Source organism: Peromyscus eremicus, chromosome 1 (genome assembly GCF_949786415.1).
Source record: "Peromyscus eremicus chromosome 1, PerEre_H2_v1, whole genome shotgun sequence".
Classification (NCBI taxonomy): domain Eukaryota; kingdom Metazoa; phylum Chordata; class Mammalia; order Rodentia; family Cricetidae; genus Peromyscus; species Peromyscus eremicus.
This window is the reverse complement of record NC_081416.1, coordinates 5,298,359-5,322,317: the sequence shown is the minus strand read 5'-3', so window position 1 is coordinate 5,322,317 and position 23,959 is coordinate 5,298,359. Positions and strand designations below refer to the sequence as shown.

Genomic DNA, 23,959 nt, shown 5'->3' with positions numbered 1-23,959 from the left:
ATGGCGGGAGGTGAGGCAGAGCAGGCAACCAGATCCCAGGTACAGCCACTGGCTGCTCTGGGGGTGAGGTCGAAAGAGGCAACACTCCTCCTCAGGGGACCCCCAGTCTCCCTTCCGGCTCCTCCTCAGCACTTTCAGGTGGTCCCTGTTTTCCCGGGTCTAGTCTCTCTCCCCACCTCCCATGAAACATGTGTTCCTGTCTCATTCCCTATGAAAACAGGGCTGGGGACCATGAGGTAATGAAACGGAGACACAGTCCCAGACATCAGAAATCACTGTCTGTCTTTCTTTTTACCCTTGCCCTCCCTGAGTTTCATTTTGTCACTGTTCAAACCTATAGGAAAATTAAACAGGAATGCCACAAGTCTCCTTCAGGACAGGTATTAGTGTTTTATCCCAAGAACGCCGGGAAACCTCTGGAGAGTTTCCTAATCTACAGAGGCAGTCACCCCAAGAATCACTTAAGACTTGAGCATAAGTCCTAAGTGTTATAAATCCTGTGGATGAGGTTGTCATGGGAACATAATGCAACCATGCTACTCATGGTCCAGGAGCAACTGACTAGTTAGTATTGTGGCAGATCCAAGGGAAGCCACATTCCCACAGGTGTGTGTGTGTGTGTGTGTGTGTGTGTGTGTGTGTGTGTGTAGAAGGGTCAAGATGTGTGCACAGGAGAGGGAGTATCTTCAGATAGGCCTGCCTCTCCCCCAGCAGACCCCCAGCACACCTGTGTCTGAGGACTAGCAATGTCTGGCCCAGGGCATCTGGGGAAGGAGCTGGCAGCTCCTTCAGACACTCACTGTGTTGTTTTGTTTTTCAGTTCTCATTGATGCCCTTCATTGCGCCCCCAGACCCAGGTGAGTGTGCCGTCATCCCAGGCTTCCACCAGCCGAGAGCCAGAGCATAGATGTGCTTAAAGGACCTTGGGACTCAGCTGGTTGCAGGGTATCACAGAAACCTTTGAGAATTTATCCAGAAACACTGCAGCTGTGTGTGTAATAGTGGACACAGCCAGTCTCAACCATCTAAGGGAGAAACTACTAATGTGATTATACTCCCTGATTTTACAGAGAGAGAGAAACTGAGGCCCAGAGCAGTGAGGCAACTGACTTCTTGTCCATTGGTGACTGAGGAGAGAAAGGATGGGACTGAGCAAGGGGCCACCCTACTTACCACATTCCCCCACAGGGAAGCCGAGACGCTGGACAGGCAGCTCCAGGATTAGCTACTCCAGCGACGCCCCCCACAGCACCACTCCACTGCTGTCCTCGGGCTTAACATGTCCAGATAACCCTCGGGAATTCTCAGAGTGATAACAAGGCATGCAGCACTGAGAGTCAGGTTGACCTGAGGTAGATGCCATGTCCAGCATTGGCATGGTGTTAAGATTGCATTCAAAACTGGGCATGGTGGGATGCTCTTGTAATCCCAGCACTTGGGAAATAGAGGTAGGAGGGTCAGGAGTTCAGGGCAGGCTTCAGCTACATAACAGGTTTGAGGCCAGCCTAGACTATAAAGACCCTGTCACAAAACACAAAACAAACAACAACAAAAAAAAACCCACAAATACACGAAACAATTGCATCAAAGAGGTTGTGTCATACAGTATCTGACACAGAGCATCCTCCCATCTGTGGCAGTTGAGTGGACAGGGCTGTTTCTCACAGGCTCTCTGTCTCTCCCAGACTCACTCTGTCACCTTGAACACTTTCTATTTCCTCTGCCTAGTGCTCATACCACAGTGGGCTGAACAACATAATGCCTGCTTGAGTATGGAGTAGAAGTTCCTCTCACTGCTCCAAGGGACCAAAGGCAGACATGCCCACAGGTAATAGACTAGGTTGGTTATGCTTAGAAGACCAGAGAAGACAGCCTGTGTATGGAGATGACAGACATGATTCAAGCTTGCATCCAAGGACTTACTTAGAGCAAAGATGGTACCCACTAGCCAAATCCTGATCAGCCACCAATATTCTCCAGAAAAGAGTTCTGGATAGGCAGATAGACTGTGGCGGTTCAGAGCAGGTGACCCAGACCTTCGCCCCACATGCTGAGGGAATGGAACAGAAATGTGTGTCCATGTGAGCATGGATGGTAGAGGGACTCCGCATCTTTCCCCAAAGCAAGACAGGAAGTGGGAAGGGAGGCAGTCCAACTGACCGTAAGGCTCCAACTCAGACTCCAAGCATGGGTGGAGTTCAGAGAGAGGCCAAGGCTAAGGCTGGAAGGACCACCACTTCCCCAGCCTCGAGCACACGTTCTTCCGATGCCAGCAAAGGGTCCTTGGACCTGGGAGGTCAGAACAACAGGGTTGTGGATGCTATGGGGCAAACACAGGAAGAGATGGGGCACAGAAGAGTCAAGGGACCCCAGCTTCAAGTGTCTACAAAGCGGTTCCACTTGTAGTCCATAGTTGAACTGTGGGGATTAAGAAGTATCTTTATGGGCCAGACAGCACGGTGGATAAAATACTTGCTTTAGTGTGAGAAATGGATCCAGAACCCACGCAAAGGCTAGGTGGGCGTGGCAGCCATCCTGTAATTCTCACCTTGGAAGATGGAGATGAGATCCTGGGAGCAAGCTGGCTAGTGTGGCTAGCTTTATCAGGGAGCTCTGGGTTTGATTAAGAGTCACTGCCTCAATGAGCAAAGTGGAAGAAAAGCTAAGGATGATTCTGTCCTCCACATGCACATGCTCACACATGGAAATGGAAAAAAAAAATCAAGAAGTGTCTTTACCACAAGGCACTTTACTACCGTCTTCTAGAATGTTGTGTACAATGTCTACAGGGAGTTTATGATACCTAGTACTTAGTTTATGATACCTAGGACTTAGACAATGCACTGGTAGAATAAATGTAAAACCCTGTAGACAAAGAAAAGAGTGGATTCATTCATTCTATGTGTCCATATAAGGTTTTAGTTGAACAGATTACAAAGCATAATGTCTGAGTTGACCTCCACACAGGAAGAATCTCCTAACATTAGAATATTCCAGAATTTGAATGAGCGGATGGGCTCTTGGGGGGCAATGAACTCCCCAGCACCAGAGGCGTTTAAGGCAAAGACTCAAGTTAGAAAACAACTCACACAGGAGTGGACAGGGTGGGATTTAGAACGCCAAGACACTGATCTCGACAGGAACTCTACAGATAATGTCAGCAAGTTTGGAGTTTGGTGAGGAAAGGACGCAGGCTGGCCCTGGGCCCTGTCCCCAGATGCTCTGTTGGCTTCTGGCTGTGGAGTGAGGAAGTTAGATTTAAAACATATCCTCATCTGGTCCCACCGCACATGGGGCTGTTCTTTGATGAAATTCATCAGCTCCATGCTCCCTTCAGACAACAGCATGGTGGAGAGACACCCCGCTCATGCCCTCAGGCAAGCTGCTTCCTTGGTTGGTCTTACTGGTGCCAGTACATGGCGAGGGCCTTGCTAGAGCAGAAGGTGCCTGGTCCCCGGTCCCCAGTGGGCGGTAGAGGAGGCTGCCATCAAACAGCACAGGCCCTGCCCATCTCCCCAAAGCAGGTGACGCACAGCCGGCAGGCCTGCGGAAAGGCATCTTCAAAGCTGGCTTGGCTCTGCCCAGCACCACAGGCTGTGCCCGTCCGTCAGCTGTCCTCCTGCCTGCCAGCGAGGCTCTCGGCTGTACTTGCCTGCCAGCAGGGCTGGAAACGTCACATGCAGGCCGACAGGGCTGGGATTTGGGGGAGGCCCTCAGTGGAGCCAGCTGTGGCTCTGTGATGGATGAAGCCAACAGGGATGACATTCCAGGGATTTTCATTCCATTCCACACATCTGGCAAGCTCCTTTAGCAGAGCAGCTGTGAAATCCCCATGGTGCTAACTGTGAGCTCTTTCCAAGAGGCCCTCACCACGGACCACAGGAATCCTGGGGAGGGATGAGGGTCATGTGCTAGCTACAGATTTCCTGATGCAGACTCCTTCCTGAAAGCCAAAGGCCAAAGACCTTCTAACCTTCTCATGATGCCAGGCTCATGAGAAGACACACAGAACTTGGAGTTGGGTGAACCTGGGTGTAGATGCCCTTCTGTCTGGGTGTTTTGATCTGTGGAACAGGAATGATTACCCTCACCACAGAGGTTGATAGTTCAGGGAAATTTTGTTTGTGCATAGTTTCATAGAGTACCTGACACACGGAAAATATTTAATATGTAATAACCTGCCATTGAAATTATTTATGTCAATTCAGGATGCCCCTAACACTCTTCATGGTTACTTCCGGCTAGATTCTGATAAAGTGGCAAGGCCATAGGATTTCTTTTTATATCTAATATAAAAGCCTCCAAGAGCCGCCCTTTCTCCCCAAGGCTCTCCCCTTTTCAGTAGTTCAGAAGGAGTCTAAGTAACCTGAATTTGCACCCTAAGCAGTCTTTGTATGTGTGCATGCATGTTTGTAGATTCCAGAGGGCATGTGAGGTAGGCGCTCTCTCTCTCTCTCTCTCTCTCTTTCTCTCTCTCTCTCTCTCTTTCTCACACACACACATGCACACACACACACTTTGTGTGTGTGTGTGAATGTGTGTATATGAATATATGTATGTGTGTGTGTGTGTGTGTGTGTGTGTGTGTGTGTACACATGTGCATGTTCACGGATGGACGGATGAATGTGCACACATGCCGCTGCTGGGCTCGGGGTCAGAGGACCACCTCACCTTTGACTTTGCTTGTGACACTGTCTCATGTTCATGGCCTCACATACCAGGCTCCCTGACCCACAATTTTCTGAGGAGTCTGAGACGGGTCTGGAACTCAGGAGTGGGCTAGCCTGGCTGACCAGTGGGCCCCAGGGGCCACACTGTCTCTGTCACCTCAGCACTGGGGGGATTACAAGTCTGGGCATCCCACCCCTGCTTTTTAAAATGTGGACTCTGGGGGTTGAATTCAGGTTTTCTTCCTTTCAAGGAAGGCGCTTTACCAGCTGCCTCTCCAAAGCAGTTTTCTCCAGTCTGCCGGAGTGGGACCGGATTTCATATCAGTCAGCAGTCCCTTTCTACCAGGATAGCAGTTAAACGACTTTACAGACTTGTACAGAGCTCGTCAGGAGTTTTTAAAAAGTGAAAATCTCACCTATTTTCTTCCTAAGGTCCTTATCATGTTGCTTGAAGCTGGACCAATCAGAAGGCAGGGAGGTTTGACCATAGGGCAAACCAGTTTGTCCCGTCCGGCTCTGTGCCAGGCACTGTGGGGAAGAACAGAAGCAGCCCTGTTTTTAAGATTCAAGGAAACAAATCAGATAGATGAGTTAAACCCCAAAGAGAAATGAAGAGGTTCCTGTTGTTGGTTGTTTTTACTCTTTGCTCTTTGGGGGGGTCCACCACCCAGCTCCCAAATAAATACACACGGAGGAGGCTTATTCTTTCTTATAAATGCCTGGCCTTAACTTGGCTTGTTTCTAGCCAGCTTTTTAAAAATTATTCCTTCTACCTTATGCCTCTAGGCTTTTGCCTCTCTCCATTTCTGTATATCTTTTCTTTATTTCTTACTCTGTGTCCGACTGTGTGGCTGGATGGCTGCCTGTTCCCCCCCTTCCCCCTTATCCTATCCTTTCTCCTGCTTTGCTACTAGCCATTCGGCTCCTTATTAGACCATCAGATATTTTAGACAGGCAAAGTAACACAGCTCCACAGAGTTAAACAAATGCAATATAAAATAATGCAACACATCATTGCATCATTAAACAAATATTCCACAGCATAAGCTGATGTAACACATCTTAAACTAATATTCCACAACAGGATCCAGCAAGGACTTCCACACTCTGCAGCCAACAAGGCCAGTGAGGAATGCCCCCAATCCCATGAACAACCCAGTGTCAATCAAGCCCTGTATGTCTGTTGTTATTATTGCATAATATAGGACCTCAACTTTGGAGATGTCAGTCAATAACCATGTATTTAGATATTAATTCCTTGGGTTAGCAGTTTAGTCTGGGTTCTGCTGGGCAGTTCTTCTGGTCTAGACCAGGTTTAGCTGATCTGAGCTGGATTTCCTTGCATCTTCAGCCAATGAGAGGTTGGTCAGGCATCTTGTTTTGCTATTGGCTGGCTTTCTCATGTCTAAGCCTTCATCTGGTCATGCTGCTGACTTGTGTGACAACATAGGCCAGACTAAGGAGTCAGGAGGGTCCAGGAAAGTGGGCAGGAGGAGCAGGGACAGGAGGAAGGAAGAGGAGAGGGGAGGAGGAAGCAGGGGAGGACCACACCGATGTTTCTTGGGGTCAGCCTTGTTTCAACCATAAATGCCAAATCAAGTCCCAAAGTCAGCCCAGAACCAAGCAGAAGGAAATTAACTCCCTTGGTGGGTATATGAACTGGGAAGTCCAGTCCTGCTGTAAGACGGTAAGATGCATGGAGGGTAGAGAATTGGAAGTATGCTTGTCCTCAGATTGGCTCAAACCAAATCCAATTTCAACACTGAAAGGGAAGATACCAGGGTTCCACATGGCCACACCCGGGTTCTCTTCCCCTATGTCGCCCTTCAGTCTCCTTCTTTTGCTTCCTTCCTCAAGGCTATTTAGACTGGAGATTCCTCTAGGACAAGGCCATATGCTAGTTTTGTTGGTCTACCTTTATAACATCCCATGATCCCCAGTGCCTTCAACTACCTGGTATAACACTTCATCCTTTGTAGGTTTGCTCTAAACTGTTCACACTTATGGTAGGATGGAGTGTCAACAGTGCAGAAGAGGTAGGGGTCCACCCAAATGGAAAGACCTTGGCAGCATGCTTGTACAGCCGCCACTGAATGGCTTCTTCTTCCCTGGTGATCAGGAGCCACCAAGCCTTTGCTGAGTCCATTTCAAACTGGGACCTGGGACACTCACAATCTATAAGGGTTTCCTGTTTTGTTCTGAAGGATTTGATCCAGATCTGGTATGTTTTTGTCCCTTTTCAGCTCACTGAGAAATGAGCAGACCTTGCACATAGGACTAGGCTAAGACCAATGCTCACAACAGGTATTTTGCCCATCCCCCACCCCCTAAAAATGTCACAGTATTCCACATGTGTAAGCATCACCTCTATTTTCTATGATTTCTTTTTATGTGTGTGTGATTAGTAAGTGAATGTGTATAGGCTTATATGTTTCATTGATTTTTATGTGTGGGTGGTGTGTGTATATATATAGAGAGAGCAAACCTACAAAGGATGAAGTGTGTGTATACTTTTGTGTATGCATGCATATGGGTGCAAAGTGCATGTGTACAGATTTGTGTTTCATGTGATTTTGTGTGTGTGTACCTGTACTTATGTGTACAGGTACACACACATTTATATGTTTGCATGTGTATATACATGTAGAGGACTGGGGTTAGTGGTGGGCATCTTCCTCTGTCACTCTCCATCTTGCTGTTGTTTGTTTTTTGTTTTTGTTTTTTGAGACAGGGTTTCTCTGTGTAGTTTTGGAGCCTGTCCTGGATCTCGCTCTGTAGATCAGGCTGGCCTTGAACTCACAGAGATCCACCTGCCTCTTCCTTCTGAGCGCTGGGACTAAAGGCGTGCACCACCGCTGCCTGGCTTTTTGTTGTTTTTTGAAATGGGGTCTTTCACTGGACATAAACCTCCCAATTCAGCAAAAGTAGCTGGCTAGTGAGCTCCAGGAATCTCCTGTCTCCACCCCAGCCTCCTCCATGTTCTTCTTGTGGACATAGGTGGTGGATATCTGAACTCAGGTCTCAAACATGTGCAGAAAGCATTTTACCAACTGAGCCATCTCCCTGACCGAAAAATGGGGGTGCAGAAGGGGCTCCTCAATAACACAGTCTAGGTTAGCCAATCTCCCTCCAATTGTGGGACTATTGAGAAGGGTTCTAGGAGGTCCCCGAAAGACTCTTACCTACAAACATACATAAGAAAAACAAAAATACGTCCTCCAGTGAAAAAAGAGATGAATCAAAGTTGCAATCAACTCCCTGTCTCCTTCAAACCTCAGTTTGAAATCTTTCATGGCCAGCTTGGACAAACATCTCCCCCTACCTTCTCCCTCCTTTCTCTGCTTTATCGTATTTATGGGAGGAAACTTTATTGCTCCAGGAAGACTGTGGTCTTACCTTTAGCCCAGCTCCTCATCTCTGGAGAGGTGGTCTCCTCTGGGAGCATTTTCATCCTGGGGAAAGCAGTCAGGGAAAAATAATGAGCAAAGAGAGTCTTGACACTGCGGCAAATGAGGTGGAACTTTGCCAAGGAGCCAAAGTTGGTAGATTCAAAAACGAAATAAAAAGATAATTCCATTTTTAATGGGAAGTATAAAACAGCCATTGTGCAAAAGTCAATTTTTCAGAAGCTATAGATGTAAAGACTGTAGCAGAGTGATGGGGAGATGCCTGAGACAGTGTGCTTGGTAATCAGGCTTCACTAGAGAGCCTTCCTGCACACCATCACTGCCTCTGTTGGGCTGCCTTTCAAGTCAGGAGTTTGCATTTGCTCCTGCCTCGTTACCATATCTCTCTCTGGAGGGCTTCCTCACAGCTTCTACTGCCAACTTGCCACCTTCTCATCAGCAGGAAAGGGCAAAGTGAACTCAACTTTCTCCCAATTCCAAACTTCTCTCCACCAGCCACAGAGCACCCAGCATCTTCCAAGACTGCACACAGTCAAGAGCTCGCGTTTAGACGTGCACACACCTGCTTGTCTCAAAGTCCCATCTAACCTAACTTTCCGTTTGTGGGCGTCATCACATTCTGTCTCCATTGGTAACCAAGGTCCAGAACAGTCCGAGGGCTGCACTTGGGTGGCTGTTAAGTAGCAGGCTGGACATTCAGTGGGGATGGTTGTCTATGTGTGTGTGCAAAGCAGTGGGAGGAGCCAATTAAAGCAATTGATCACTATCACTGACTAGAAAGACATGGCAGTTGTACGGAAACAAACTTTAGTTGAAATCTAGCTGTGAACTGGCTGTGAGACCTTCAGCTGTTGCCTATTCTCTCTGGGCCTCAGTTTCCACAATTTAAAGCACAGCCAGCATATACTTCCCAGATTTTTTTTTTTTTTTGAGACAGGGTCCCAATGTGCCAGCCTGGCCTCCAACTCTCTCTACAGCCAGTGGTGGCTTGAACCTCTGATCCCTTTGCCTTGACCTCCTGGATTCTGGTGTGATAGTGTTGTCAACATGACAACTTCTGAACCTATCTAGGAGACAAGCCTGCAGAAACACCTGGGAGGGATAATTTCCCATCTAGGTGTGCACACAAGGGAGTATGTTGGTAGGATTCACGGAGGAGAGTGACACCGTTTCCCGGCTTTAGACCTAGACTGTCTAAAATGGAGGAAGTGAGCCGAGTGCCGGCATTCACTCCTCATCCCTCTCCTCTTCTGATTGTGCATCCAGTGAGGACCAGTGCTGCAGGCTCCTGCTGCCTTGACTTTCCCACCATGGTGGACTGATCCTGAACCATGAGCCACAATAAAACCCCCTTCCTTAAGTTGGCTTTGTTGGGGTTTTCTTTTTCATAGCACATTGAAAGAAACGAAGTCATTTGGAATTACAGGTGTGTGTCACCACAGCCATTTCATACAGAACCGGGATCAAGTCTAGGGTTTTCTGCGTACAAAGGTCAAAAATCAGCACTCTGCCAACTGAGCTACATCCCCGGCCCAGCTTCCAGAATTTTGTGAGGATGAATGAGATGGTATCTGCAAATGTTTAGCACGGGGCCCCATAAGAGCGCAGTAAAGATTAGTGGTTAAATGCTCTGTAGATGCAAATGAGAGATGTTTGGCCAAGGAGGAAATTGACAAGTGTCTTGGACTGCATTAAGCAAAGATGTCTAATGAAGTTTCATGGAGAAATACTATCCTCAAAGCTACCCGTGAGGCACCGTGACAGCACCATGTGCTCTAGTCCTGGTAGACCCTGTGTAGAATTGTGAAGATCTGAAGGCCACAGGAGGCTTCCTGCTGTGCTCAGAGCTGAGAAACCCAAGGCATGGAGAGTACAATAGGTGTCCCCAAGGGCACAGTTGGTGGAAATGTGGGACTTGATCTCCTTCTCTGTTTCTAGTCAGGTTCTGCCATGCCCAATACCAGCACTGTGTTGCTGGACCGTAACATCCCCAAGCCCGACCTTCCTGTCTTCCTTCATCACTGGGAAGAGCTGAAAAGATACATAATTCCTCCTTAAGGATATTGAGCTCTTTGGGAAGAGGTGTCCCCTAAGCCAAAGACTGACTTCCTCGGGCCTAATGACTAGGCTGTCTTCTGCCCTTTCCTGCCCTGCAGATTGGACACCCGATGACTATTACTACAGCTACGAGCATTCCAGCCCAGATGAAGCCCCCAGTGCCATGCCGACCTCCCCTGAGAACCCCGATTGGTACTATGCAGATGATGGTGGGTGCCAATTGGAGGGAGAGACCATGACTGAAGGAATTTGTGTGTGACCATGTGCAAGGATCTTTCTCTCCCCTCCCTCTGCCTGCATGGTAAAATGGGTATTGAAGAGCTTTACAGGCTGGATTTCCTCCCACGGAGCCCTCCACTAGGAGGAGAGGGAAGGTGCTAAGAAGCATCTACCCACCAGGAGCAAGTGAAGTAAGGGAGGCCAAGAAAGGAACCAACTTGACCAAGGTCACGCAGTAAGGCGATGCTTCATTATCCGACTCTCCTGACCAAAGTCAGTTCTGTGTCTGTGACCTCAAGCTAAGTCCCTAACTGTGCAAAAGAATCCAAGTTATCTCTGAGCATTTAGACAGCAACATGGACAAGTATGGCTTTGAGGACTCCCCGGCTTTCCCATCTTCTCCCTCTTTCTTTCTCTTTTTGCTATTTAGAGTCTGTGTGTATGTGTGTGTAAGTCTGTGTATGTGTTAGAGGGGTGTGTATCTGTAAATGCTCTTGTACATGTGTGTATCTAAATGCCAGCGGGCAACCTCTGATGTTCCTCTTCAGGAGCCATCCATCCACCTGGGCGTTTGACTCAGGGCCTCTCACTGGCCTGAGCCCCACTGTGCCAGCTGAGCCCCAGGGTTCTGCCTGCTTCTACCTCCTGGGTGCTGGGATTTTAAGTATTTGTTACTGTGCCCAGCTTTTTATTCACAATCTTTTCACAGTTGTTAGTGTGTGTGTATAAATGCTTGTGTGTATGTGTTAGTGAAGGTGGTTGTATATATGTGTATGCATGTGTGACTGTGGTTGTGTGTATGATTGTGTGCATATATGTGTGTATATATGTGATTGTGGTTATGTACATATATGTATGTATATTTTTGAGTGTGGTTGTATATGTGTATATGTGCATATATGTATATGTGTAGTGGGTAGCCATTCCAGCTTTGATCTGGAAGTTCCAACCCCCATTGAGGCTTCGGTAACTGTCACGCCTACAAGGCAGGGCCAAGAGAGGATCCTGAAGACCCGACCGAGATCTGGATGGGTGGGCTCTCTTGGTTCTTGGACCCTGGACGCTGGAGGTAGACCAAGCAGAGTTCTCCAGAGAACACCGCTGGACTGCGCTATACCTTTCCCAGACCCTGTTTGTTACCTATCCCTTCACTTGTGAGTTACCCCACAAAATAAATCTCCCTTTTAACTACGTGGAGTGGCTTTAATAATTTCACCAATATATGTGTGTATATGTGAATGTGGTTGTGTGTGTATATGTGAGTGTAGTTGTATATGTGTATGTGTGTATTTATGTATATGTGAGTGTGGTTCTGTGAGTGTATGTGTATATAGTATGTGTATATGTGAGTGTGGTCATATGTGTATGTGAATGTAGTTTGTGTGTGTATTTGTGTACATGTGATTACAGTTGTATGTGTTTGTTTTGTGTGTGTATATATGTGAATGTAGTTGTGTGTGTTTTTGTGTGTGTATATATGTCAGTATGGTTGTGTGCATGTGTATGTAATCACATACTTGGTTTTGGTTTATGGCTCCTTAGACTGACCAATAGGACAAAAAGGAAAGTAAGAATCTGGGTCCAGGCAAAGCCACGTGACTGAGCCAAGAGAAGGCGTGGAAAGCACTTAGAGCTGGCATAAAGGCTGTGTTACTGCAAAGTGGCCTGGGAGGCAGGGCCAAGATACAGGGCACCAGGAGAACATCAGAAGAGACCATCAAAACAGGAGCCAGGCCCCGGGATCCTACTTCCTGAACCAAAGAACAATGAGTGTGAGCGGAGGACAAAGAATTCCCCAAGGGAAGATCCATTCAGACAACCATGAAAAGCCAAAGGCACAGATGAAATATGACAAAACCTAACTGAACAAGGAGTTGAAGACAGATGGAGGCCGCTGGGTCACTTCCTCTGTGCTGTCAATTCTCTGTCACCCTCTTGCCTTTGCTCTTCCTCTCTCCTGATGTTCAGAAAGCCTGCGTTTCATGAGGGGTGGGTTAGCTTTGCACACTTCTGCCTGACCTCCACCCCGGGGCACTGTAAGTAGGGGAGGTCTTCAGGCTTGTGAAATGCCTTCGGCATCAGAGACAGACCCCAATGTACTCCCAGCGAGGTGGGAGGAGAAAATCACTCACGGGAGGAAGGGGACTTTCTCAATGAGAAAGCCTGGCCCAAAGCGGGGCTGAGGGACACAGTCACAGCTGTGTCTGCCTGCCTCCCTCTAACTCACCTGCATTCCTCTCCCCGGGCATGTGACCGCAGTCATCCTTGATCTTGAAGGATGATACATGTTTTCCCCTTTGTCCAAGCAACAGTTCTATTGTTAAACTTTCATTTGGGGCAGGAGGCCGACGTTAGGTGAGAGGTGGGGCTTCTCTTTGGATTCCCCCTTCTCTGACCTTGACTTCTGCCTTTGTGTCTTAGATCCATGCCAGTCCAACCCCTGTGAACACGGTGGGGATTGTATCATCAGAGGGGATACCTTCCATTGTAACTGCCCAGCCCCCTTCTCGGGAAGCCGGTGTCAGAATGGTGAGCCCATTTCTTTCCATTCCCTACGGGTTAAACATGAAGCCCTTTGGCCTCTGCCTAAAGGTGGTGGGAAAACACTGGGTGATCCTGGACAAAGGTTATAATTGCATTTCTGCAATCATTCATGATGATGTCAGGCCTCTGTGTGGTCACAGGTGGCATCTGTGTGCATCCTGCTGCTACACTGTGACTCGTGGGTCCATTCTGCAGAGAAAAATATTGAGGCTAAGAGAGGGGAGAGACAGTATCTAACTCAAATATGGCCCAAACTGGGAAATTTACTTTTAGACTAACCACAGCAGAGAAATATGATCCTCAAATGGGATGGCAGGAAGGTCTCTGGGCACACAGGGCCAGTGTGAGAGGGGGTGAACAGAAAATGCAGACCTGCCCCTGACCACACAGGTTAGGATGTGAGCAAAAATCATAGAGGCCAGGTGCCTGACTCCTGCCTGGGCTCTTCCATCTACTCCCCTCCTGGTAGTCTGCATTTAGAACTCATGTGGGCTTTACAGCCCTAGAGTAAAGACACAGGAAGAAATCTTATTTAGGTTAAGAGAGAAACCTTATCCTGGGACAGCCTGGCATTTCATGACTGTGGACAGCCACAGACATGGTCAGCTGCTCCAGTCTCCAAAACCGGAGTAAGCATGTGCCCCTCTAAGTCGAACATGCACCAGATAATGCCCCACCCTCATTCTCCACTTCTCTGCGTATCTCACACAGCACAGAACAAGTGCAAGGACAACCCGTGTGTCCATGGTGAATGCCTCATTACCCAGAAGCCTCCTTACTACCGCTGTGCCTGCAAATACCCCTACACAGGGCCAGACTGCTCCAGAGGTAGGAGGCGGGGCCTCTTCTCTGCACAATGTTTTCTCTGCTCTAACATGTGCCCATGGCGTCTGCATCTCCCTGTATGGAAGTGGGGGAAGTGGATCTGAAGTTTTTGTGCCATTCAAGACAGCCTTATTAATTATGGTTTCAAAAAACGTAACCTGCAGAGAACTCAGGGAGAATTCACTAGTATCTATATTCCTACACACACACACACACACACACACACACACACACACACACACACACACGCCTGCATGAGCACTCACACACAGTCCCCTTGGAAGTTGATTCCTCCAGGAAGCAGGGACTGATCTATTCCTGAGATCGGTCATATGGGGAGTTACACACTGAGTCTCTGCTATGAGTAGGATACCATCCCAAGAGATTTACTCCCCACTCTGTGCTAGAAAGAAATTCATAGGTGAAAAACCTGCAATTCAGAGAAGTTAACTTGTCCATGGTCACACAGCTCTCAAGGTCCACAGACAGGTTTCCACCTAGCTCAGTCTATTTGAAAGCTTCCAGATCAGTCTGTTTCTATGGCTACTCCTTACTCAGTGACCCATATACACATCTTTTTATTTGCGGGGGTGAGGGTTGTGTTTTTGTTTTTGTTTTTCTCTTTTGCATGGCCTCCATCCATATGGCTCATCTATGTTCTATGTTCTTCAGGTTTCTGTGATATTTGCTAGTGTGTCAATGATCTGTCTATACCCTTTGGTGTCCCATCATTTGGGAGAGGATGACCCCAGAAGAGTGCCACCATCATGGGGTGCCATATCTCCTGCTAGCATGCCCTCCTGGCCCCACTTCCTGTCTTCACAGCGCTTCCGGCATGCAAACCAAATCCCTGCCAGAACGGTGGTGTCTGTTCCCGTCACAGACGGAGGTCCAGGTTTACATGTGCCTGTCCAGACCAGTATAGGGGGAGATTCTGTGAAGTAGGTATGGATCTTCACTACTACATTGTCAAAGACTCTGGGACAAGTGAGGCCTTTTCTGTTCAAGTGTCTCGTAAGCTCATGGTCCAAGATCTACAACTCCTCACTCCTCCAACCTCAGAGTTCTGAGCTTGTTCAGTCCCTGCCAAGGAGGTAATGGTCTGGAGTGTGGTACAGGCAAATCAATCCTCCACCTGGACCACATCAGGTCCCCTTTCCACGTTCCCCTCATCATTTTGTAAACACCCACCTCCTCAACTGGAGTATTTCATATTTTTAATTCATGTTTAATGTGGAACATTCTGGAACTTTGTGGTGAAACCTAAAGACAATACACAGTCAGGCCCAGTCCTGTGACCCATTTGATTTCCCCGGCAACCCTTATTGAAGGCAATGTGTCCATGACTGACAGTTCTCACAGGCAGCCTGCTCTCTCCGAGGTCCGGACGACTGTTATGTCGGTGATGGCTACTCTTACCGAGGTAAAGTGAGTAGGACAGTCAACCAGAACCCATGCCTTCACTGGAACTCCCACCTCCTCTTGCAGGAGAATTACAACATGTTTATGGAGGACGCTGAGACCCACGGGATTGCAGAACACAACTTTTGCAGGTACAAATCACTGTCTCCCGTAGGTTCCATTTTGGTTGCTTGATTTCAAAACAGATTGCAAGTCAGCTGCCTTTCTGAACAGATTATCCTTCTCGGGATGGGCATGGTTACACCGACGTAACAGCAAAAACTCCCCTAGTCTCATGGGCTCACATCAAAGTCCATTTCTTACTAATGCTACATGTGTCCTGTGGTGGTGGCTGTGGGGGAATTCAGCTCCACACAATTCTACAAATACCAGGGAGGGTAAAAACAGAAAAACAAGGCTTAAAAAAATGACAACCCAAAACCAAGAAGTGACACATTATCTCCCACATGAAGTTTGTGGCAGAAGTAGTCACATGACATCAAGAGGGATGCCGAGGAGCAAATGGAGTGTCTGATGAGTGTTATAATTCCCACCAGGGATGGTTCTGTGCTCTTTAGTAAGGGGAGTGTAAGGAGTGTAATGAGCCTTCTTGGGGATGACCAGACGTTTCAGTCTCCTGTCTCTGGGCCACTCTGCTCATTTCCTTGTTCTGCCTTTGATCTAACCAAGGCCGATGACTTAGGTGATTTGCTTATGGAGAGTGAGGTTGTTTTTCTTGGTTTTGAACTGGTTCCAAAGCAAGAGTATCTTCTTGCACACAACGCCGCTTCTTTTCTCCTCGTGCCCACTGTGAGCCGCCTTCTTGTGGTGCGATCTCCATGGGGAAACCCTGTAACAACTTCTCAAAGGATTCTCATGCCTGGAATTCAGAAGTTGGGGCCAGGATTCCAGCTCTCATCCTGTCCATCAGTCTGTAATTCTTTCTAAAGACATGGAGAAGAGATCTTCAGTAGGAATCTCACTTCTCCCATGAAAGGTTTCGTGTGTCCCATGGTCCAGCACAAAGGTTGGAAATTACTTCCTGGACCTTGGGATACTCATCCAGAAGTTAAGATTTTGCCAAAATTCTGTGACCATGCACACCAAGGTTTGCTAACTTATTGGAGGATTCGAATAAAGAACAGTAGCCGGGCAGTGTGGGGACTGAATATCCTCTGATTCAGGGTGCTTCCATGATGTTTAGGCCTCCGAGCTTTGATGGTCAGTCCCTTTGATTTTGTATTTTAGAAACCCAGATGGAGACCACAAGCCCTGGTGTTTTGTTAAGGTTAACAGTGAAAAGGTGAAATGGGAGTACTGTGATATCACAGTCTGCCCAGCCCCAGGTAAGTCACGGCTACCCAGAGGGACCTGGGGTGAAGAAGCGACATTCCTGGCACTTGACCACTCCCACACTACCTACTCCTCTGTAGCCCTCAGGATGATGAACTAGCCTAGACACTTCTATCATCTCGGGTTAGCTCTAAAACTTCCTTCCCCAACCCCCAGTCAGTGTCCTCAGCATTACATGCTGTTGATCACATGCCCATGTGTCAGGATGTACAATGATCATCACTGGTTGGGCCCTCATGGCCTCTCAGGATGAGCCATGGTCTGAAGCTCTGCTTCTCATTCTTCCTGACAGTCTTCACTGGCCCACCTCTGCACCCACATCTGAAAGAACATGCCCCATCTATCTGACCAATGGGATTCTCTCCCTGTTTCATACAAGTGACATTGTTCTATGGGTCGCTGTCTGTAATACTCCATGTTACATCTGCTTTTGTCTGTTTCTCACTATTCTTTGAGACCTTACCAAAGCACCTCTTCCTCTGACAAGTCCTCTTGATCTCTTGAATCGAGTGTTACATCTTCCTCTGTACAACCTCCAGGAACAGAACAAGGTCACAGCCTCACAACCCTTACCACAGCTTTCTGGGTAAACCTGTTACTCCACTCTTCTACTAACAAAGCTCCCAAACATAACACATGCATTGATGATGACATATTATGCATGCTACATGATGGATTTGTATATTTCATGTATATGCTTGTAGATCCTAGGAGTAATGCACCTTCAAAATGTGAAAATAAAAGCAACATCTTTACCATGAGTTCTATGAACTTGCTTTATATGAACTAAATTATCCAGCAAATCTCAGTCACTCAGCAAACAGCATGCTGACGGCGTTCAGTCTCTTGGCTCTGGATGCTTGGTCAGCTTGTGGGCAGAGTCATATCCAGCTATGACCCCCAAAGGGACAGAGGAGGCTGGCTTGTGTAATTTATCTTCATGTGCCCCACAGACGCTCCTGACCCAGAGGGAAGTCTGCTGGAGCCTGCGATGGAGCTGCCAGGGTTTGACTCCTGCGGGAAGACAGAGACAGCTGAACGCACAGTCAAGCGTATCTACGGGGGCCTGAAGAGTACAGCGGGCAAGCACCCATGGCAGGTGTCCCTGCAGACCTCACTGCCGCTGACCACCTCCATGCCCCAAGGCCACTTCTGTGGGGGTGCCCTGATTCACCCCTGCTGGGTGCTCACTGCGGCCCACTGTACTGAGTAGGTGTCCACTAGGAAGGGGGAGCAGCATGATTGGGGTGCAAACAGGCTCTTCCCACGAAGTGGTATCTTGGAAGCTATGGCTGGACTGGGGCTGAATGCACCAGAGGGGGAACTGAGCTTTAAGTGGGTGGGGATACAGCAACCGTGGCTTACCACAGCTGTTCCATGTAGTTTACCATAAATAACTAGCTACCAGGGAGGTTAATTGTGATATCCCTGATGCATTCAGCATATAGGCCTTTCCATACAGGAAGTATTTAGTAAGTGTCTGTGGAAGGAAAGACATAGTGTTGTTCCCTTTTTGTAAAGGGGACATGGGTCTTCAGAAAGTTTAACGTCTAATCTAAAGTCTCATGGAAAGAAGGCCAGTGAGTGGGATTGGACTCAGGTCTGTCTGCTGCCTGAGCCTCTATAGTCCACCCTGAATAGGACAAAATAGCCCATTGTCAATGAACCTCCAGGTCAGGTATCCTCATCTATACCTCTGGTGACTTCTAGGAGCTGAGAAATTATTACCTGTTCCAGGTTCCCTAAGTCCATGGTGAGGGCTGACCTCATGAGCCCTGGCTTAAGAACCAGCCTGCATATCTTCTAGTCTACCTAGAAGTCTGGGATTCTAATGTGCTCCCCAAGAGAAATCATGCACATGCACATTAACACCTACCCACAAATTGCAGCAGATTTGTTCAAGACTTCAGTGGCTGACTTTTAGCCAAGCCCAGAGAGAAAAGAGAGGTCTCCCAAGAAAAGTGAGATAAAACAAGTGTGTGTGGGCAGAGCTTCCCAGTAGCCATTCCCAAATAACCACGTGGAGACTTCTTATTATAAAAGCTCAGCCAATAGCTTCAGTTTGTTTTTAGCTAGCCCTTATAACTGAAACTAACCCGTTTCTATTCATCTATATGCTACTCATTTACCTCATCTATGTGCTTTCCATTCTGCTTCTTCCGTGTCTGGCTGATGACTCCTTGGACTCTGCCCTTCTTCCTCCCAGCATTCTCTCTGCCCTGAAAATCCTGCCTGACCATTTAGCTCTTTTATTAAACCAACCACAATGACATATATGCACATAGGGTAAAGGAATATTCCACAAGTGTGTGTGTGGACTCTTCATCCACTGATGGAGAAGTTCCCTTGCATTGTCTTATTTGGAACTGAGGCTGAGTTTTTAAGGAAACCAAGGATTGTAGAGAAGGATGCTCAAGCTGAAGGTCAGGGGCTTCACAAGGTCACATGGCTTCCTAGGGGAAGAGCTCCTGCCTCTGACACCCCAGGGCCATTTCCTGACCATCTTATTTGACTTTGCAGCATAAGCACTAGGCACCTGAAAGTCGTGCTAGGGGACCAGGACCTGAAGAAGTCAGAATCTCATGAGCAGACCTTCAGGGTGGAAAGGATATTAAAGTACAGTCGGTATAACGAAAAAGATGAGATTCCACACAACGACATTGGCAAGTATCCCCCGAGCCTCCCATGGGTCTTGTCCTGGGTGGATTTCTCCACTGGTAGGAATCTGGGGTTTGATTACACAGAGTTCCCTCAATCATTGTTATCCCTTAGGGATTCTGTATGGTGCATTGTTTATTTCACAGTTTTTTATGACTTGGGAGTATATGATAGCATTGTTGAAAACTGAGTAAAACTTTTCAATTGAAGGGAAGAGGTGTGGAGAACACTGTATCATGAAAAGCACTCAGCCTTGTAAACCAGCTCTCTTATTATCTAGGATTCAGGTCATCTTCCTGAACCTTGGTTTTCTGTTCCGTAAAAAGGGGGTGCTGTTACACAGCTCTCAGATGACTATGTGTTGTGACACAATGTATATGTGCACATGTATGTAACCTAAGAGGTGCTCGGGTGAAGAGGCGGTGCTGTTTTAGGCTGCTGGGTGCTCAGTGCCATCCCTATCACGCCATACCATGGGGTCTTCTCTTTCTGCCTCTCCCTTCATCCTCCTTCATCAGTAGCCCCTTCCCATAGTCTGCTTCTGAAAAATGAGTCAGGAATGATTTTGAATCCAATTAGTTTTGCTAACTGTTGATATTCTATCTGTGTTGAGCTACCCTTCTCTGGAAGTTTAAAATGTGAAATGTGGATGAAAAAGTTTTTTGGTCATAGGAGGAGCAGCGTGGCTTGCTAACTCACCTTCCAAAGCAAGATGAAACCAATCTCTCTCTCTCTCTCTCTCTCTCTCTCTCTCTCTCTCTCTCTCTCTCTCTCTCTCACTCTCATCCAGCTTTGCTCAAGTTAAAGCCAGTGAATGGTCACTGTGCTCTGGAATCCAAATATGTGAAGACCATATGTTTGCCCAATGACCCTTTTCCCTCCGGGACTGAGTGCCACATCTCTGGCTGGGGTGTAACAGAAACAGGTGAGTCTGGTGATGTGCCCTCCATACACACAGGAGAGCTACACCATCCAGAGAATAAAAGACCAATGTCATCTGCTCTCTCTGCTCTTGAAACAAATTCAAAATGCAGCATGAAAGAATGCATCTGCCTCATTGTTCAGGCTCTAGTTGAATGTAACCATTTGCATGGAACTTTCCCTGTGAGCCTCTGATCACCATAGTGGTCTCTGGCCTCCTGCTCTAGGTGTGTGACCTTTCTCAAGCACTCATTGTACACCAGGGAAGACTCTCTCCTTCTCTAAGCAAACTGCAAAGATGCTGGGTGTAGCATATGTGGGCACTGGTGGTACATGATAGGATACTGGGCATGTGTGGTACCTGAAGGATGCTGGGTGCAGAGCATATGTGTGCATGTGTGGTACCTAATAGGATGCTGGACGCAGAACATTTGTGGGCACGTGTGGAACCTGGTAGGTGCTGGGTCAGAGATAAGGCTGTTTTAAGCTGCTGGTGTTGGACAGCTCTTCGGTGTCAGGTACTCCTTCAGTAGGCTCTTGGCTTTGTTTTTCAAGCAGTTCGGTTGTGCTTTCTCAATTGTCATTTTTACCACCAGAACTTGGATTATGCATACCAAAATGATATCTTGAATATTAAGAAGTTCAGAAGAGTACTTTCAAGTCTTTACCAAATACTCAAAATATGTCACCCCCCCATAATAATATACTTAATAATGGACAGCAAAAATCACTTTGAATAGGTTGAGATTCATGAAGAAAGGGAAATAGAATATGTATGCATTTGCCAGAGGCTTGTGGGAAGGAAAATCTCTGCCTAAATGGACTTAAGGTCAACCAGGAAAGTTTCTGTATCTCTTTGTTGTAGTCCATCCAAGCCTTTCCACTCCTGCTCTCCTTAATAGGGTCTGCTCAGCTGGCGATGTCTTATTGGGAATCCTATAGGGCCTCACATTAGAATGTCTTTATTTTTCACAAGTAGTCCTTAAGACTATGTTCAAAGTCAAAGATGCTTTGAGAAATTTCATTATCTTTGAGAAGGGGGCATCTTCTCCAGGAAGCAGATAATCTAACATATCAGAGCACTTATCCATCCATCTACCTATCTATGTATGCATAAATCTATCCATCTGTCCATCTGCCCCAGCCATCCATGCATCCATGAGACCATGCATTTATTCATGCATTTCTTCAGAACCTACTGTGTGTTAGCCCTTCTGCTAAATGTAGGAAATTAAAGATGGTTACAAACCATCTCCACATTCCAGAATTCATGATCTAGTTGAGAAGATAAAGAATGGAGCAAATGGTTTGTTCAACTGTGATCAGAATGGCTTTGAAAGTCTGCACAAGCATAGGATGAGGAGGATGAAGGAAAGCAGCCCTGGTGTTGGAAGATGGGATATTCCTTCCCATCCTCTATAAAAATACCTTTCTCCCTGAACTGAGAGCTGGTGGCTTCTTCTTACTAATGGTGACTTCTTGTGGCGTGAGTATCACTCCAGTCTTGTGGTAATGACTGTTTTCTTCCCACAGGGGAAGGGTCTCGCCAGCTTCTGGATGCTAAAGTCAAGCTGATCGCTAACCCTTTATGCAACTCCCGCCAACTCTACGACCATACGATTGATGACAGTATGATTTGTGCAGGAAACCTTCAGAAGCCCGGAACAGACACCTGCCAGGTCAGAAAGTACACATGGTACTTGGAGGTAGAGGCTTGCTGGACACCAGGCTGAGAAGAGAGGCCAGTTATAGCTCCGGTGTGGGAAGCAGGGTCAACAGGCTGCCTGCTTCAGTGTTAAGACACAGGTGGGCAGACCTCTCTGAGCCGACATCAAGTGGGGATGAGTCGGGATAACAACCATAGTGGTGTGTTGCTGCATTGTCTAGTTTAACTCTCATAGCATCCTCTGAAGGGGATGTCACCATCAACACACTACAGAGGTTTGGAGGCATTATCAAAGCCAATAGCAGCAGTGCCCTAAGTGATGGGCCTGGAATTGGAACAACCCAGGCAGGTATTTGGAACACCAGCACCTTTACTACTTTGCTCCACTGTGAAGATGTCATACTCCCAGATGCTGGGATCTATGAAGACTCAATGGTGCTCCTGGAGAAAGAGGAGGTGGTGATTCTACCAACTCTATGCTCAGGGGACCTCAGGTCCCTGCTCCAAATCAAAACTCATACTTCATTGAGCTCAGGGTTCATGTCACATGGAGTACATCCTTCCTAGACTCCCAGGATCAGCTCAGTTTAGGCTTTTCCTTACACACTGCCCAGCTGTCCTCAGAAACCTAGCATCGCCACGTTCTGATCCCACACTGTGATTAAAGCCTCCATACAAAGGGGCCCAGAATAACTAGCCAATCCAAAGCCCATTGGGGTGGTAAACTGGAGTTTCTCTCTCCAGTCTGAGGCTCTGCTATGACCCTCTACCCCTCTCCAGGGGGGCGTGGAAAGCCACAAACTCAGGACAGAAAAGAACAAGTGCATGTGGTTTTCCCTAAGCTCTTGGAAGATGAGTGGGACCACAGGCTACTCAGTTCTCTAAATAACTCAAGGGCTCTACTGGAAGGATTTGGAAGCTGATAGTCATAGGTTTGAAGCCTGGTTCTGTCTTGTATTATAGGGCCTTGATCAATGTGACCATAAGGTAGTGGCTATGATCAGGTTAGGACAGTAAAGTCATGTGATAAAAGCGGTCAGGTGCAGTGATTAAGCAAGATGTTTTCCTTACTGCCTTCCTCCTGCCCATCTCCATCCTGGTCTAAGCACTTCATAAAGAATCTTTACAATTCCTCTGAGAACACAATTCCTCTGTGGTTATCCACAGCTCACCACTGAAAAAGCAAGGCCCCTGGTCAATAGGCAGTGGGTTGAACATACAGGCTGCCTCTGAGTCCCTATCCTCCTTACATGTGAGTCTGTCCAAACAAACCATTGCCCACCTTGGTCAGCTACTTGAAGTTGAGGGCCCCTAGGAATTGGCAGTGGAACCGTTAGAACTGAGAGTCAGGAAGCATTACTTGCCCACAGCACTGTGGCTGCAGCCCCGGGCTTCATGCTTCTTCCAAATCAGCAGCTGAAGCTGGTATTAGCTTCTGTCCCTTTGGAGCTATGCATCCTGGGAAGCTTAGGAAGAGCTTTGCATGCTGGGAAACTCAGGAAGAGCTTTGACACTGATTTCCAGAGAAGCCCAGGGTAGTTGGCAGGCAACTTCACTCCATCACCCCCTTGTAGGCAGTTTGAGACATCTCTGGATCTAGTTCACAAGGCTGACCCCCTGTGACTCTTCCCTCAGGGTGACTCTGGGGGCCCTCTGACCTGTGAAAAGGATGGCACTTACTTCGTCTATGGGATTGTGAGCTGGGGCCAGGAATGTGGGAAGAAGCCAGGCGTCTATACTCAAGTCACCAAGTTCCTGAATTGGATCAAAAATACCATTCACAGGGAGGCTGGCTTCTGAGGTGCTGTCTGTGGAGCCTTGAAGCCCTCTTCTACAGCACCAGACAAAAGGGGCTTCCTGGGCAGGCAAGGCTCTCCTTTCAGTTCCAGAGGACCGTGGGGCTGAAGGGCCAATGCTCTGGACAGAGATACTGCTGCCCAGCCTGGGTCTGATTTCATGAGGCCCACTCTGTCCCCCTCCCCCTGGGAACCAACAAGAAATATGACTCCCCTTCTGACAAATGTACCTTCTGGAAAAGCTGAATTCACAAAGACTATCTTCACCATGGATACCTGCAAATATGACCCAGCACCAGAGATGGCACCTTGACTTACTCCTCGGCCCACAACATCAAAATCCTGCACAGAACTTATCCAATCTTACCAGCAATCAGAGAGAAGCCCCAACACACAAGCTCTTCTGTTTGCTTTCAGAGTAGTTTTAATAAAGGCAGATG

The 23,959-nt window shown here is 47.6% G+C and overlaps 1 protein-coding gene across 1 annotated transcript; it reads left to right on the top strand.

Annotated features, from left to right (window-relative positions):
* On the top strand, positions 1-23,902 carry Habp2 (hyaluronan binding protein 2). Its single transcript, XM_059253313.1, has 13 exons — positions 1-63; positions 821-857; positions 10,235-10,345; positions 12,777-12,884; positions 13,611-13,727; positions 14,550-14,669; positions 15,106-15,277; positions 16,374-16,471; positions 17,432-17,687; positions 18,999-19,141; positions 19,927-20,061; positions 21,591-21,736; positions 23,359-23,902. Exons 1-13 carry the CDS (start codon positions 1-3, stop codon positions 23,521-23,523), a joined length of 1,671 nt encoding a protein of 556 aa, XP_059109296.1. The 3' UTR covers positions 23,524-23,902.
* Positions 23,903-23,959: the final 57 nt, after the last annotated feature.